A 14,528-nucleotide genomic window follows, 5' to 3' on the forward strand; every position below is an offset into this window, starting at 1 on the left:
TTAATTTTTATAATAAATTTATTAACTTTTGTATTTTTAAATTAAATATTAATTATTTAACATTTTTTAACAATTAGACACGTAACTTTTAGATAATATAACAAAAACGTATCTCTCATACATGATTGAACTTAGTTGAAACTTTTTAATGGTGTGGTAGGTTCAGGTAAAAAGAAATGAAAATTTTCATCCCTATCCTAAGTGTAGATATGCTTTCATAGTCTCACTTTAGTAGCACAATAACTCAAGAATATAATATTATTTATAGTGACACGAATGTTCCAACACCAACCCTAGTTAAGTCTAAGATGATAAGCATGAGTTGTAGTGTATATATATTACAAGTGTAGGCCAATTTTTTTTATATGAAAAAAAATATTTGTATTTTTGTTGAAAATGAGATTATTTGGGATAATTACTAATTACAGGTGAGTGGATTTTGCAAGTGGAGAGTTAACACGCAAGGTGCGTGTTGGACACATGTCAAGCTACAACAACACATCCCCTGCGTGTTGTATCGGTGTTTTCTGCGCATCCACAATACTGTAATAACCTCAAATATCAATATTTAACCAAAACACCATCTTCATCTCCATATTAAAAATAATTTCTGACAAGTGTATGGTATGAGGAAATTTTTAGGAAATAAAAATATGATGAGTGATGCGTTAATTCATGATTGCATGTATCCAGAAAATAGTTTCCAAAGAAGGAATTGGCAGAGGAGTGTCCCTCACAGCATTATGGAAGTGAACTTCTATTGTAATGCAAGGAGAACAAAAGAGGGCCCCACTTCTTTTGTGCCCTCAAATGTACAACAAATAGACAAGACCAAGACCTGCAGACAGGTGCAGGTGTCTTCTCTCCGCCTTTTCATATTCTCACATGTGAACCCAACCAAACAACAAATATATATTACAAGAAAAATGTCACAAGTACATATAGCATGCACATATTACATACATTGAATATAAAGAATGCATCTTAATACAAAAACAAGTTACTAAATCAACTATTATCTAACAGTAAATAGAGTATAAATTGGCACAATATGTATGTTTTATATAAACAAATATGACTATTCTAAAAATGATAAAAATAAACAAAATAGCCCTCTTCAAGAGACTTTGATTGTTATCAATGGGTTGATATATGCAAAAATAAATTGTGTTACTTACCTAACTTAATTTAAATATTGAGGCCAAATCAAAATCTAATATGATGATCAGATGATATGGGTGTGTATAAAAGTCACAAAACTAGATGTTCAAAAAACATTCCTCAATGGACATTAAAAGTATGATGATTTACATAAAGAGAAACCATACCTCAATGTAAACAACTATATCCCATTGTTGTAAGTTGTAACCTCTTAACCATTCTTTCTTTCTTCTTGATGTGAGCTAATCAAACTCCACAAGAAGAAGGGCCTCTAATCTACTCTAAGAATTCTGAACATTTGCAACAGAAATTATACACAGCACTATCAACAAGAAATGTGGTTGGTGCCATAGCTGATTGCTTGAAGACTTGAATCAGACATATTTGTATTCCATTTCATAGGTCCATTTGATTCTTCTCCGGATGGTATATTGTAAGCATAAGAAGGCCATCTTGCATCATTTCCACACATGCTTGTGGCTCCAATTTTCATCATCTTCTGTGTTCTTTCAAGGACTATAAGGCTTGAAAATGTGGAGAAACTGTTTCCAACAAAGATATCAGCCCTCAAACACACTTCATAGTCGATTGCAGATTGAATTAGATATGGATACTTCTTATAAATTCCATCAACACCAAGTTTCTTCTTCTCAAAGGGAAGAATGCCTTCTCCCCAATGTTCTAATATGGAAGAATCATTAAGGAGCTTATCGGCTACCGCGAGATAAACAACGACCGGAGCCTTCAAACCGGCAATGTTCCTAACTCTTTCCATTATCTCTTCCCTGCTACTGCATATTTGGTTTGTGTTCAATCTCTGCTCTAATTTCTTGCAATGAATCATCCAATCAATTTCTATCCTCATGTGGACGGCAACATATGGCATAGGCCGAAATGAAGAACTCTCAGAAGCATTAATGCTTTCCCTTGCCTCTCTTCCAACTTCTCTAATCCTAGACACAACTCTATCTGCTTCTTCAGAAATCTTATCTACCAAATGCAAGCACTCGAAAACCTTTGCATAATCCTTCACAGGCCAATGATCATGCCACAAAAAGGGATTCTTCCCAACAATCCGAATTACCTCGTGGTCATCGATCGAGCCCTGGCTATGCTCCCTCAATTGTGATAAATCTCTTTCCAATGTCCACTTCCTTCCACTTCCTTTCTGCATTTCAAGGACTTTTGTTACATTTAACACATCCGAGTACTGGCCTAATTGAACAAAACCGCTGCAAATTGTGTTAAACGCGTTGAATTGGAACACTTTGTCAAAGGAAATTGGCTTTAAGAGGTCAATTTCTTTGTAAAACAAAGAGGCACTAAGGCTAGGCATCAAAAGAGTTCTATTCAGCATTCTAGCAGTAAGACAAGCCCTTGCAAATGCAATCTTCTGGTTGTTCAATCCCCACACAATCTGAGGAACTTCCAAGAACTTGTTTTTCCTAATTCCAAACTCAGAACCCAACAATGGAGGATGGTTGTTGCGGATATACACAATGTTGGTCCATTCAATCCCATCAAAACTAGGGAAGGAAGGAAAGAGAAGTAATCTAAGAATCAAAACAGTAACAAACAATACCATGCATTTGCAAGTAACTGAATTTGCAGTACCACCAAAGAACTTCAACAACACTTCCATGTAAGACTCAACTTTCTCCCATGCAAAAGCACCAACAACTTTGTCTTGAAAATTCAGAACTCAGTACAATAGCATCACTAACAAAAGGAACAAACGTCAATGCAGAAAATCCATGCATGCACATAATAAGCAGAGCAAGATCCAATTTTGAAAGTCTCCCACAACCTGAAAGAGTGATGCAGAAGGAGTAATGAGAAAAAAAAGTGACAAAACAAATTATACAAAAATTCATCAGAATCAGCTCAAAAACTATGTAATTGTAATGTGAAAGATTAGATTTTTATATTCATGGCGATACCTTCAATGTTCAAAACCTTGTGTCACTGTAATTACTTTCAAAAAAAGAAAAAAGGGAAAAAGAAAACTAGAACAATTCAGAATACACCGAAGTAATGTGACACATGTGAATCTATATATCTATGACAAAAACACCATCATGTCATATCCCTATCAGAACCCAGAATTCTAAGCAGTTAGTGGAAGAAACAAACAAGATATACTAACAATAAGAACGTGTCCAATGGCAAACGCTATGAACACGACGATAAAAACAACAAAGAAGATTTATTGAGGATTCTGTTTTGTAGCAGAGCCATAATAGCGTTTGCATGTTGACTTTTTCTTTTCTTTCCATTTTACCTTATTAAAAGGATTATGAGAGAAACCCAGAAAAGGAAGAGGGAGAATGAGTTATGATCGATGAAAAAGGAAGCACCTTGTTACAAAGAAGAGGAAGAGTGAAGATGGGGTTAGAGAAAAAGAATGGATAATAGGGAACAGAGGAGAGGGACCAAAAAAAAGGTATCACAGAAGAAGGAATTGAAAGAGATGAATAAAGCTTTCGGCGTTTCATGGAATATACAAAAATATTATATTATTAAAATGAGTATAAACTCTTTTTGGGGTTTTGAAAGAATAAAAAACAAAACTTTTAACAAAAAAAAGTAAATAAATAAATAAAAGAATGAGAATAAGAGCAAGGAAAATGACAACAGAGATTTGACGCAGCAAGTTCAGAGAGAAATGGCTTTGCTGCACGCACTAAGCCTTATTAATGTACAAGTCAAGAAGCAACAATAACAAAAACCAGTTTCCGTTGTTAACAGAAATTCTATTACAAAACTATTATATCACTTACTTAGTTTTTTAGTTATTATGTGGCATATATAAAATAGAGTTCTTAGTATATGAAAAACAAATTCTGATTTCAAAATACATTTCAATGAATATTTCTGATATCCTTCTCTAAAATTCCATCGTATCTCTTGTTTTCGTTCATGGTATCAGAGCTTTAGCGCTTTGATGGCTGCATTCATACCATTTCAAGCTTCATCTTCTTATTTTTCGAATACGTTCTCTACTCCTGTATTAGACAAATTGATAGAAATATCTTCGAATACGTTCTCTGCTCCTTTTGCCTTTAGTGCTGACTAAGACTCTTATTCCCTTTGGCATAAACACCTTGGGCATTGTAATTCAAAGATTGTTATGACTGTTATGAAAGAATGTAACATACCAATTTAAAAAAAATTGTTATAAAAATGATTTTTTTTAAATATAACTTTTTTTCTAAATAATCACATAAAATAATATTTAAAAACAAATATAAACAAACAATTATTAAGAGCACAATTGTTATTCTTAATTAACAAAATCAAATATGTTAAAATAAGAATAAGTTTATACCTCTAGTAATTCTGAAATATGTATAACAAAATTATTTAGGAGAGAAAATATATATACACATTACACATAAAATTAAAATGATAGTAAAACTCGGCACTTAGTTGTTATATTGGTTCTAAAATAGAGAGAAAAAAAAATTACACTAGACAGTAAGTTACATATTATTTCGAATGTTAGATAGAATTTGTCAATTTTGTATAATATTTGGAAAACTTGTTTTTAAACTCTGACGGCCTAAGACCAATACAATTCAACTTAAGAAATTCGTTGGAAGGGTTAGCAGCAGAGATACATAGAAGCTCTTGGGTTTTGCGTTTTGCATTGTGGGAGAAGAAAGAAATCACATACAGAGTTGCAAGGAAGAGAGAAAACCCTACTAAAAAAATGAAGACCATGAACGTTCCCAAAGGCGTGTGCATCAAGGTTCACGCTAAGGTCCCATGGAAAGCTTGTTCGTGATTTCAAGCACCTCAACCTCGATTTCCAGCTCATCAAGGACGACAATGCCCAGAAGAAGCTTAAGATCGACGCTTGGTTTGGCTCTCGCAAGACCTCTGCCGCCATCCGCACTGCCCTCAGCCAGAACTTCATCACTGGCGTTACTAAGGGATACCGTTATAAGAGGAGGTTCGTCTATGCTCACTTTCCGATTAACGCCAGCATCTCCAACAACAACTCCTCCATCGAGATCCGCAACTTCCTTGACGAAGAGAAGGTTAATGTTTCCCTCCCTCCTTCTATTTGATCTTTTTTTCTAATTTCAGATCACAATAGGAAAATGAAGTAGGTTTTCTAATCTTGCAGTATGAGGTAAACTCTGATGTTATTATTTTAGTTCCTTAGTTATTGAACTATTCATGAGGTTCGCCAGCATGTTGTGTGCTGAATAATGCATTAATAGATTTTTTTAATTTTACTTTGATGACATATTAAATTGTTCATTAAGTTTACCAACTTGTTGTGTGCTGTGTTAATGTGTTCATAGTTTTTTTTTTTTTTTCAACTTTGTTTTAGTGATTAAGTATATTGCAGTTATTTTAATTTCTGAGATATTGAACTGTTTATAATGTATTGGTAGGTGAGGAAGGTGAACATGTTTGAGGGAATGTCTTTGCTTAAAGATAAGCTCGTTTTGGATGGAAATGACATTGAGCTTGTATCAAGGTTTCTCCTTTATTATTCACTCATAAACTGTCAAACAGTTTATTTTTCGTTGTTGTCTAGATTCTAATTGTAAGTTTTCTTTTTCTATTGATTTATCAGAGATACCATGTGAAAAACAAGGATATTAGGAAGTTCTTTGACGGTATCTATGTCAACGAGAAGGGAACAATAGCTGAAGAGTAGATGATAAAAGATGAGCTCGGCACTTAGTTGTTATATTGTTTTTAAAATAGAAAAAAAAAATGATAATTTACACCAGAAGATTTTCACCATGTTTTATAAGGTGGCATCATTAAATATACATGTGTGAGTAGTTGAAATACATATTATTCTTGCTTTTTTTTTTTTTCTTGTTGGACATAGGCCAAGATCTACAAATGGATCCCATGTTATTCTTGCTTTGAATTAATACTAGTGAATGAGTTAAAAATTACATAATACGTGCATAATGGTTTATTAACATCTTGCATTATATAAATAGAAGGAAAAAAACTACATGAAAATAAGAATGGTACCATGCCTAGTAAAAAACATGAATAAATGGATTAAAGATTAGTCAACATGATGAAATAGTTCTGATCAATAGATATATTGACCATATATATTACAAACAAAAAATCTGAACTTTTAAACTTTATCCAAAATATTAGAGGAAAATTATAATTAATTTTAGAAAAAAATTCATAAATAAAAAAATAATAAGGTGAATTACAATTAATTTTAGAGAAAAAATTATAAATAAAAAATAGTGAAAAGAAATAAATAAACATAAAGATAAAATTGTTATGATAAAATTATTTGGACATAAAAATTAGATGAGGATTAAAGTCCTGATAGTAGTAAGTGGTTAAATAATATTATCCATGAAAAAGAACCTAATGAAAAAGATGATTGACCAATAGAACTAAAATTAAAGAATTAAATTTATGACAAAAAATGATCATATTAAATGAAAAAAATATATTAATGATCAAAATTTAAAACTTAAATTATAAAATGTCAAAATAAATAGTTAATTAAAATTTTAATATGAAAACTAAACATGATGTAATATATAATATGAGTCAATTATAAATAATTAAATACAATAAAAATGAAATCATGTGATTTAGTTAAAAATTTACATCAACATTTTAATATTGTCTTTGTAATGTATACGTTTCAGAAGAAAAATCAAAATATGGAATAACCCAAGTAAAAAAAAAAACAATTAAGGTATAAAAAATAAAAATGTGATATGTAATAACATATTTTGATTATTGTAAAGTGTTCGTACCTTAACTCAAAATATAAGTCAGGCCCAATTAAGACAAGAGGCCCAATTTCAAAGGTTGGTCTTCACTGTGTATCCGACCTCCACTAAGAAGTCGGGGTCGACACCAGCAAGCAGTCAGCACTTATCCAAGTGAATAACTGCCTCCTTAAATTTCTCACCTATTGCTAGAAGAGAGATCCCAACAACCCTAAGATAAAGAGACAGTTATCCACCATCAGAAGTGGAACTACTTCAGCGGTGGTTATTGGTTCATTCCCTATAAATATACTGATACACTCAGATAAAACTAAGTTCTAATACACTTAAACCTGCTAAGGCCCTTGCTGACTTAGGCATTGGAGTGTCTTTGCAGGTACTACCCCCCATTTCTTCAAACGCACACACAACTCGGACGGCGGTCCCTAGACGTGCATCCAGTCGGAGACCACCTCCCTCTAGCATTTGGGCTTCTCATTCGAGCCCAACTCTCCGATTCTAGGTAAGCCTCGGAACATTAACGCTGTTGCCGGGGACCTGGATGATCAACCAACAATGGCAGACGACCAACAAGAAGATAGGCACACCGTATCGGAGTCTGAGCAAGAACACCAAGACACGGTCAACAACGATAGGGCAATAATATCCCTATGAGGAATGGGGGGACAGCATCGCGAAGGTCCCTCCAACACCCAGGGATAAAAAAGGATTCCCTCTGAGGTTCATCAGCCTGGAAAAGATGGGCAACCTCACTCAGCTAACTTAATAGGGTTACTACATGGCCACCAAGGTCGACTCAAGCAACTAAAGTAAGAGCTGGAATGACAGCGTGAGGCGGAGCGAAGCCTGAGGAGAGAGATCGAACGAAGAAGAGAGCTTGAAGAAAAGCTCTCAAGGCTGGAATCCAACCTCCGAAATAAGGATTCCCATAGAGATCGAGAAGACACCCCGCTAGGAGAAGAGGACCCATTCATTGAAGATATCATGAGGGCTAAAGTTCCCAGAAACTTTAAAAGCTTTGATATGGACCTGTATGACGGGACGACTGATCCGAAGCACAACCTCAGTAATTTCAAAAGTCAGATGTACTTAGCCGACACATCGGACGCCACTCGCTATAAGGCTTTTCCGACGACCCTAACAAGGGTGGCCATGAAGTGGTTTGACGGTCTTCCCCCAAGGTCGGTAACCTACTTCGATGATCTCTCGTGCAAGTTCCTCGTGTGATTTTCAATTCAAAAAGACAAGGTCAAGCACGCTCCTAGCTTGCTCGGAGTAAAATAGGAGGTCGGAGAACCCTTGAGAGACTATATGGAGATGTTTAACAAAGTGTGCTTGGAAATCTAAGATTTACCTACTGAAGCAGTAATAACGGGTCTCGTTAATGGACTCCGAGAAGGACCCTTCTCCCAGTCCATCTAAAAAAGACACCCGACTTCCTTGAGTGATGTACAGGAACGAGCTGAAAATTACATCAATATGAAAGAAAACGGCAGGTTACGAGAACCTAACTGGAGACTAGGGCATCCCAACCAATCAAAAGAAAAAGAGAGGGAACCCAAGAAAAAGGAAAAAATCGGGTTTGAAAGGCCCAGAAGATATCATTCCTACACTCTCCTACGAGTTTCCCTGGTTGATGTTTACAGGAAAATTTGCCATACTAAAAAGCTACCTCCTCCGCGACCAATCAAGAACAAAAAAGGGGGGAGGGGGAGCCGCAATGAATACTGTGAGTACCATAAGTTGTATGGACATTCCACTAATGATTGCTACGACCTGAAAAATGTGATAGAAAAACTGGCCAGAGAAGGTCGGTTAAACAGATATCTCATGAAAAGGTCGGACAATCATCGGAAGATAAAAAGAGACGATGAAGGTCACGGGCGAAGAAGTCCGCCCCCCACAAACCCCCGAACGACATATCATATGATATCGGGAGGCTTCGCAGGAGGAGGGGTGACCAAATCATCTCGAAAAAGACATCTGAAAGAAGTTTACCAAGTTGGGAATGAAGGACCCGACCTCCCAACTATTTCCTTCACCAAAGAACTCTGGTGGACTAAGAAAGCTCCGCGGACATCCTGTTCAAATCAGCATTTGATAAGTTGGGATTGGACGAGAAAGAGTTAAGAGCCTACCCTGACACCCTCTTTAGGTTAGGAGACACTCCCATTAAGCCACTGGGCTTCATCTCCCTGCACACTACTTTTGGAAAGGGGACGAAATCCAAGACCTTGAACATCGACTTCATTGTCGTCGATGTAGCTTTTGCATACAACGCCTTGATAGGCAGAACAACCCTAAATCAGCTTGGAGCGGTGGTTTCTACCCGCCACCTTTGCATGAAGTTCCCAACACAAGAAGGGATTGCCACCATCAGAGGAGATCAGAAGTTGGCAAGAAAGTGCTATAATGAAAGCCTTAACCTGAGAGGTAAAGGCAAAGAAGTCAACACCATAGAACTCAGAGGAGTCCGAGTTAAAGAAGAGCTACGACCACAGCCTGGAGGAAAGATTGAAGAAGTGCAGATCGGGCAAGAGATTGGAAAGAATACCAACATAAGAGCTAGTCTAGCGGAAGGGTTGAAGCAGAAGCAGACACAGCTCCTACAATAAAATTCCGATCTCTTCGCCTAGAAAGCTTCCGATATGCCTGGAATAGATCCCGAACTCATGTCACACATATTGGTTGTTCATCCGGGATCCTGACCTATTCGACAAAAAAGGCGGAAGCTAGGACCTGAGCGAGTTCAAGTTGTCGAAGAGCAAATACAAGCCCTACTGGAAGCAGGTTTTATCAGAGAAGTCAAATACCCGACCTGGTTGGCAAATGTGGTGCTGGTTAAGAAATAGAATGGCAAATGGAGGATGTGTGTCGACTACACGGACTTTAACAAGGCATGTCCAAAAGATCTCTATCCTCTACCAAATATTGATACCCTAGTGGACTCCAGCTTGGGGTACCAATACTTGTCATTCATGGATGCTTACTCAGGGTATCACCAAATTCTGATGTATAAACCAGACCAAGAGAAGACGTCATTCATCACGCCAAGAGCAAATTATTGCTACATGGTCATGCCGTTTGGATTAAAAAAATGCAGGGGCTACCTATCAAAGGCTGATGAACAAGATGTTTGCACCTCATTTAGGAGAGTTAATGGAGGTGTATGTAGACGACATGCTGGTGAAAACCAAGGATGACAACAGCCTCCTGGACGACCTCTCGAAAGTCTTCGACACCATAAGAGCACACGGGATGAGATTAAATCCCGACAAGTGCACCTTTGCAGTGGAGGCTGGAAAATTTCTAGGATTCATGCTAACACAAAGGGGGATTGAAGCTAACCCCAACAAGTGTAGAGCGGTCCTGGAAATGAAGATCCCGACCTGCTTAAAGGAAGTCCAGCAGTTGAATGGCCGACTTGCAGCTTTATCCAGGTTCTTGGCAAGATTAGCATTAAGATCCTTGCCACTTTTTTTCCTACTAAGTAAAGGATGCCAGTTCGAATGGACTCCTGAATGCGAGAAGGCATTCCAAGAGTTCAAAAGGTACCTGAGTCAACCTCCAATTCTTACCTGCCCAAAAGCGGGTGAAGAACTCGTGTTATACTTAGCTATTGCAGAGTAGATCGTGGCGTCAACTTTGATACGAGAAGATGAGATTGGACAGAATCCTATCTACTTCACAAGCAAGGTGTTGCAAGGCCCCGAACTAAATATTAAAAACTTGAAAAGTTCGCATACGCCTTGATAATAGCATCCAAAAGGCTTCAGCCTTATTTTCAATCTCATACCATAAAAGTTCGGACGAACCAGCCCATGAAGCAAATCCTTCAGAAAATAAATGTTGCGGGCAGAATGCTTCAATGGGCTATAGAGCTATCCAAGTTCGACTTGAAGTACGAAACTTGAACAACCATCAAAGCCCAATACCTCACCGACTTTGTGGCCGAATACGCAGGAGACCAAGAGGAGACCTCCAATACCTGGGAGTTGTACGTGGATGGTTTCTCCAACAAAGTCGGAAGTGGTGCAGGCATAATACTGGCTATCCTAGAAGGAACTCAAATAGAAGTCTCCTTGAAATTTGAGTTTCCAGCCTCCAACAATCAAGCAGAATATGAAGTTCTGATTGCTGGACTAAAGTTAGCTAAAGAAGTCGGAGCAACCAAAGTAGTCGTCTTCAGCAACTCTCAAGTCGTGACTTCTCAAATTAACGGAGAGTACCAGGCTAAAGACCCAAACATAAAAAGGTACTTAGAAAAAACTATGGAGTGTCTTGGGCAATTCCCTGAAACCAAGGTCAGGCATATAACTCGGAATCTCAATAGCAGAGCAGACGCCCTTTCCAAGTTGGCAAGTACCAAGCCTGGTGGAAATAATAAGAGCCTGATCTAAGAAACTCTACAAGAACTTTTAGTCACCAAGGTAGACACCAAGCTAGATGTCTTAGAAGTTTCCGGATTAAACCTTGGTTGGATGACTCCCCTAATCGAATACTTAAAATTTGACATCTTACAGGGGGAACAAAAAGAAGCGAAGAAGATTCGGAGGGAAGCACAGAACTACACACTGGTGAAAAATGTCCTCTACAGAAGAGGAATATCGACACCATTATTAAAGTGTGTTTCAACTTCTAAGACAGAAGAAGTGCTGGACGAAGTGCACAATGGTATCTGCGAAAATAATCTCGGGGCAAGATCCTTAGCTGGAAAGTTTATTCAAGCTGGATTCTTCTGGCCGACCTTACAAAAAGATGCCACCGACTTTGTGAGAAAGTGTCAACCATGCCAGATGCATGCCAACTTTCATGTCGCTCCCTCAGAAGAGCTAATTAGTATATATTCTCCATGGCCTTTTGCAAAATGGGAATTTGACCTACTCGTACCTTTTTCTCAAGCACCTGGACAAGTTAAATATCTCATAGTGGGAGTAGATTATTTTACGAAGTGGATTGAAGCAGAGCCTTTAGCAACCATCACAGCACAGAGAAGTCGGAAGTTTCTTTATAGGAATATCATTACTAGGTTTGGAGTCCCACACTCCATCACCACAGATAATGGTACCCAATTTACCGACTCCACCTTCAGAAACCTGGTGGCCAGCTTGAAAATTAAATACCAATTCACTTTGGTAGAACATCCCCAAGCAAATGGACAAACCGAAGCTACTAACAAATTTATTTTAACAAGACTTAAGAAAAGACTTCAAGAAGCAAAAGGAGCTTGGGCTGAAGAACTCCCTCAAGTATTGTGGGCCTACCGAACTACACCTCATTCTACTACTGGAGAGACACCCTTTCGACTCGCCTATAGCATAGAAGTGATCCCTATAGAGATAAATGAGGTAAGTCCAAGGGTGAGATTCAACGACGAGGTCGACAACATTCAAGCTCACAAGGAAGAACTCGAATTGCTCCCCGAAGCCCGAGAACAAGCTCAGATAAGAGAAGTAGTGTTGAAGCAAAGGATGACGAATAGATACAACAAAAAGGTCATTCGAAGAAGCTTCGCCACAGATGACTTGGTTCTGATAAAAAATGACATCGGCACAAATAAGTCGGGCGAAGGGAAGTTCGCTGCAAATTGGAAAGGGCCCTACAAGATTATTGAGGTCTTAGGAAAAGGGTATTATAAGGTGTCCGATCTAGAGGGGTTAGAGCTTCCCAGATCATGTCACGTCTGCAATATGAAGAGATATTACAGCTAGAAGTGAACCTCGCTCCTTGATGTACTATTTTTTCCGACTTCATGGTTTTTTTCCAAAGAAGGGTTTTCCTGGAGGGGGTTTTAACGAGGCATCATAGCGAGGGCTAGGGGGTAGAATTTCCAAACCCTTAGTAGCAAAAGCGTCCTTGAAATTCCATACTACATTCAACAATAATATCTCTCTTTACATTATCCTCTTACCATTCTCTTTAAAATTTTTATTTATCATTACTACGATACGTACTGACTTAAGCTCGAAAAAATGCAAAAATCTGTTGACCGGCCTATATGGTCAGCAAGATAAAGTGATGAGGTACAAGTCAGTGTAAAGAGGTTATAAAAGTCGATCATAATAAGCTCGGACATATCATAGCTAACGACTTGCAAGTGGGAAAGCCCGAGCCGAATAAAATGCATTGCAAGAATAACCTAAGTTATGTAGACGATTCAATAGGCATAGTAAAATTGAACGTACGAGGTCAAAATAATGGAAAACAAAGAGAGGCGAGAATTCCTCAGGGAATCAATGATAAGAGTTCTTCACATAGTCGAAACTTTCAGCCCAAAGATCAAAACCAAAGTTCTTTACGAAACCTTGCAAAAAACCTTTGCCAAAATTATTCAAAATAAGTTTTCTTGAAGAAACTTTACAGAGCGGTAAAAAGCGTTTTCCCTTAGAAAACGTTCGACCTCTCTCAAAAAGATTTTAAGAAAAGCTGAGTTTGATCAAGCAGCAAAAAGCAACAAACATGCATGATAAAAATAAACCACTTTGTTAAAAGGCCTTATCCAAAAAAGGCAAAAAATGACAAATTGTTGTTAAGACGCTATGAAAAAGGAACAAATGTCACAAACCTTCAACACAAAGAAATAAATATACAGAGTTTATAAAAAGGACCCACAAGTCGGGCCTTAATAGCTTCAAACTACTTAGGATCAAGAGGAGGAATGGAATCATCCCCAGGAGGGGAGGTCGGAACTCCAGCCGTGGAAGTCAGAGGGGTTGGAGGGATCTCTTCGGCGTTAGGAGCTGGAATCACCTCAGGAGTAGCCAAAGAAGACGGCATATCAACTTCACGAGAAGGGGACTCTATTACGCGCTGCCCCACCATCTTCAGCTCGGAATCTGTAGCAGGACAAGCAGGAAAAACCAAGGTTGCGAGAACCGGACCGGTCATTAAACCGGTCGAGTAACTGGTTTAATGGTTTAATGGTCCAACCGGAGTCGAACCGTGGTTGAACTGGTTTAGTTAAATATACAGTAAAATTATAAAAAAAATTCAATATATAATAACAATAAACTGTTTTCTTAATAGCAGAAGATTTGATAACCAAACATTTGTTCCTTGGTCTTATTCATAAGACCATCTTAATTTTTAGATTCATTGAACAATACATTGGCACCGCAATTGATTGTTACAGCTTCCATATGCAGCAAGCATAAGGAGGAACTATTAAATGGAGGATGTCTCTGTCTCCAATAAAACCATGTCAAATATTATCACAGTTATCGTTTCTTTTAAACAAGAGAGGCAGCAAGAATTAAAAAGTAAATAAATAAAGTATTAGAAACTCGAATTTAGAAACTAATTTATGCTAGATGACGAAATTATCATGAGCCAACAACAATATTAGTCCCTTCCCAACCTAACCAGAGACTCCAAAATTTGATTAAGAAAAGAAATAAAAATAATAATAAAATTTATTTATTCCCAATTGTAGCTATATGACAAACATTACTTTCACATCTCAAAATTCAGAAATTACAGCAAAATTCATAATAATAAACCTCTGCCATTATAGCAAAATTTAGAATTACAGTCATTCAGAATCTAAAATTATATTAAAATTTTATTCAGCATTCAAAATCCCAAAATTGAAAAACCAGTACAACAGCCATTACATATAATTAA

General features: G+C 37.3%; 1 protein-coding gene and 1 pseudogene across 3 annotated transcripts; one reads left to right on the forward strand and one right to left on the reverse strand.

Annotated features, from left to right (window-relative positions):
* On the reverse strand, positions 1,100–3,672 carry LOC107638794. Of its 3 annotated transcripts, none has more exons than XM_016342193.2 (2): positions 3,519–3,672; positions 1,100–2,968 (listed from the first exon to the last, which is right to left on the reverse strand). In XM_016342193.2, exon 2 carries the CDS (start codon positions 2,801–2,803, stop codon positions 1,487–1,489), a length of 1,317 nt encoding a protein of 438 aa, XP_016197679.1. In that variant the 5' UTR covers positions 2,804–2,968; positions 3,519–3,672; the 3' UTR covers positions 1,100–1,486. The 3 variants fall into 3 exon arrangements, with proteins under 3 accessions (XP_016197679.1, XP_016197676.1, XP_016197677.1); XM_016342190.2 differs by having other exon boundaries at positions 3,443–3,661; XM_016342191.2 differs by lacking the exon at positions 3,519–3,672 and adding an exon at positions 3,102–3,432.
* LOC107635986 overlaps positions 4,859–14,528 on the forward strand; it is a 74,140-nt pseudogene continuing 64,470 nt past the window's right edge.

The sequence above is a fragment of the Arachis ipaensis genome, chromosome B04 (assembly GCF_000816755.2).
Source record: "Arachis ipaensis cultivar K30076 chromosome B04, Araip1.1, whole genome shotgun sequence".
NCBI classification, from domain to species: Eukaryota; Viridiplantae; Streptophyta; class Magnoliopsida; order Fabales; family Fabaceae; genus Arachis; species Arachis ipaensis.